Source organism: Cupressus sempervirens, chromosome 1, assembly GCF_028749045.1.
Source record: "Cupressus sempervirens isolate cs-2001-9-10 chromosome 1, ASM2874904v1, whole genome shotgun sequence".
Classification (NCBI taxonomy): domain Eukaryota; kingdom Viridiplantae; phylum Streptophyta; class Pinopsida; order Cupressales; family Cupressaceae; genus Cupressus; species Cupressus sempervirens.
Window position 1 is genome coordinate 688,721,305 of NC_143118.1, and position 3,645 is coordinate 688,724,949.

General features: G+C 37.6%; 1 protein-coding gene across 1 annotated transcript; it reads left to right on the forward strand.

Annotated features, from left to right (window-relative positions):
- Positions 1–2,277: 2,277 nt before the first annotated feature.
- Positions 2,278–2,808, forward strand: LOC149579809 (uncharacterized). The gene has a single exon (XM_089802562.1). The coding sequence runs from the start codon at positions 2,278–2,280 to the stop codon at positions 2,806–2,808; it is 531 nt and encodes a 176-aa protein (XP_089658688.1).
- Positions 2,809–3,645: the final 837 nt, after the last annotated feature.

Here is a 3,645-nt window from a genome sequence, read left to right on the forward strand (position 1 = left end):
CTAGCTCAGGATTTAACACCTAGAGAAGATCCAAATGCTGATTATGAAAAAGTGAATCTACGTGATAAGCATAACCCCAAAATCATTAATCTGGGAACCTGTTGTGATGAAGGTGAGAAAGCTAGATTCATAAAGCTCCTATCAGAATATATAGACATTTTTGCCTGGTCTTATGATGATTTGAAAACTTTTAGAAACGATAAATACAAACACCATATTACTCTGAAACCAGGAACTTCTCCTTTTAGGCAAAAATTGAGAACATATAATCCAAAGGTTTCTGATGCCATATTCAGGAAAATATATAAGATGCTTAAAGCTTGAATTATTTTTCCAATCCACCATTCCACATGGGTGGCGAACATAGTGCCAATCAGAAAGAAAAATGAAGAAATAAGGATTTGTGTTGATTTCAGAAATCTTAATCAAGCTAGTTTGAAAGACAACTTCGCCTTACCAATAATGGATCAAGTTCTTCAAACAATTGCTGGTTCAGAAATGATGTCTTTCCTAGATGGCTTCTCAGGTTATAACCAGATAGAAGCTGCTAAATAAGATCAACATAAAATGACATTTACAACACCATGGGGAACCTTTGCTTACAAAAGAATGCCTTTCGGCTTAATAAATGTTGGTGCCACTTTCCAACGAGCTATGAGTTCAACCTTTGGTAATTTATTGGACAGATGTATTACAGTATATCTGGATGATATGACAGTATTTTCTAGGAGACGGAAGAAACACCTGAAAGACTTGAGGAAAGTGCTCTAGAAATGCAAAGATCATGGAATCTCATTAAATCCCAAGAAATCAATTTTTGCTGTGACCGAAGGGAAGTTACTTGGACACATGGTCTCAAAAGAAGGAATCAAAATCGACCCAGAGAGAGTGAAATCCATTCAGCAATTATGCCTCCCTGTCAATAGAAATGGTGTAAAATCCTTCTTCGAATAGATCAATTTTCTGAGAAAATTTGTGCCGAATTTTGCAGAAGTTGTCAAACATATGACTAAGTTACTCAGTGAGAAGCAAAATTTCAAGTGGGATGAACCAACATCGAAAGCATTCAAAGATGTAAAAGAAGCTATTGCGAAAGCCCCAACGCTATTTCATCCTGATTTTAAAAGAGATTTTATAATATACTGTTATGCTTCTGAGCACACACTGTCAGGTATGTTACTTCAGAAGAACGATAAAGGGGAAGAGACACCCATCTCTTTTATGAGCGTACCTCTAAAGAAACACAAGCTCAACTACTCATTATTTGAAAAACAAGCATTCGTTGTAGTAAAAGCAGTAAAGTACTTCAGTTATTACATTTTGCACTCTCATTCTATAGTAAATGTACCATCCATAGCAGTCAAAAGCATTCTCACAGAGCAAGATGTAGTAGTCAACAATCGAGCGACATGGGTAGCAAAAGTCCAGGAATTTGACTTGGATATCCATCCAACTAAATTAGCCTAAGGACAAGGCCTATGTAAACTTATTGCAGAAGGAGAGAAAGAAGAATCATATCCCTCTTGTTTGTTTATAGGTCTCAAGGATGAATGGTATTCAAATATTGCCTATTTCCTGACATACGGAAGGTGTCCTGATCACCTCAAAGGGAAAGACCGGCGCACACTTCAACTTAGAGCAGCTAAATTTATTATAATTGATGATACCTTATATAAGAGAGGGCTAGATGGCATATTTCTAAGATGCGTTGACACTGATCAACAAGATAAGTTGCTAAGAACTTTCCATGATGGAGCTTGTGGAGGCCATTTTTCGTCAACAGTGACAGCATTCAAGATCCTAAGAAGTGGATATTATTGGCTAGGTATGTTTAAGGTTGCTTATCATTGGGTTAGAAATTGTGAAAAGTGTCAATTGTTTACTGGGAAACCACAGTTAGCTGCCTTGCCTTTGAAACCAGTGATCATAGAAGAACCATTTCAACAGTGGGGGTTGGATTTTATAGGACCCATTAATCCAGCTTCAAGTGCAGGACATACACACATACTCACTACTATTGATTATTTTACAAAATGGGTAGAGGTCATTCCTGTTAAAGCAACAACTTCACAAGTAGTGTGCAAATTTTTGATTGAAAATATTTTGACCCGTTTTGGCACTCCCAGCAAAATAGTGACGGATAATGCACAAAAATTTTCATCCAGAGAGATCTAGTTATGCTGCTATGATCATGGAATCCATTTGTCACATTCTTCAAATTACTTTCCTCAAGGCAATAAACAAGTCGAGTCCACAAATAAAAACCTGCTCAATATTATGAAGAAATTGGTGGATGAAAAAGGAAAAGACTGGCACAAGAAGTTGTATGAAGTAGTTTGGGCTGACAGAACCTCTCCTAAAAGAGCCATAGGTATGACACCTTTCGAACTGGTATATGGAGTTGAAGCACAACTATCCTTGCCTCTGGAATTAGCCACTTTGAATTTACAGAAGGCAATCGAAGGAGAAGTATTTCAGTCTTCCATTGAGAAGAGGATATTATATCTCCAAAAGATAGAAGAGGAGAGGAGGGAGCTAGTAGATCATATCACAAATCACCAGGCAAGAGTCAAAAAGATTTTTGATCAAAAAGTAAGACCCTGGAAACTCATGAAAGGAGATCAAGTCCTGCTATGGGATAAAAGGAAAGAACCTAAGGGAGCTCATTCTAAGTTCGAAAGCTTATGGAAAGGACCGTTTGAAATATCTGAGGAACTAGGTTCAAATGCCTTCAAGCTGCAATATCCAAATGGTGATGAACTTCCCTTGTCCTTTAATGGGCAAGATCTCAAACTGTACCATCTTTAGGTCTGTGTCGCATCTCATTGTAAATACCATCTTTTGGCTTTCTTTCCTTTCTTGTTGAGTTTGGTGTGTTGTGTCGTTGTCTTTTGAGTCGGTTTGCAAACCTTAGACCCTAGGTTCATTCATGATCCTTTTAGTCTCATTCCCCAATAGGAGCCAATTTTTAGAGCTTGTAATCTTAGTCGTCACCTATCAAATTTTGGTCCCAAGTCATCCCTCTGAAGTTGAACTTGAAATCGTAATTTACTTCAACTTCAAGTTCAAAGTCTTGTTCGTCTGCCATGTAATAAGCGCACTAGTTTTATCGAGTCGACCTTTGTAAGCTTGAAGTCCAAGTTGATGTTGAAGCCGATCACTCAAAACTTCAACTTCAATTTCAGTGTTGATTTTGTCCGCTAACGATTTTTGTATGCAGATTAAAGATTGCCGAGCCATTCCAAGGTGGGTCCCAGTATAATATTTTCCCAAAGCACCTGAAGTCATATGCAAAGAAATTTAAAGCAGCATGTATTTAGTTTAAGCAATACTTAATGGAGTATTAATGGTGTCATTTCATGATTACTTGTTATGGGAAGATGCACGTGGATTTGACAGGGTCTTTAGAACAAGAACACCCGCGGCACCTTTTTCGATGAATGTCACACGAATGAGCAATCATGATTTTTACTTGCTAAATCCATCCTGCGATCCTTTGTCCATGTCATTCTTTAAATGCATGCAATTACCCTTTCCCACTCATCTCATTTTCTCCAGAAAAATCTTGACACTTTTGGGTAAGAAAGGCGAATTGGGTTGTGTCATTGTTAAACTATAAGTGCATCTCCATTTCCCCTTTGCATT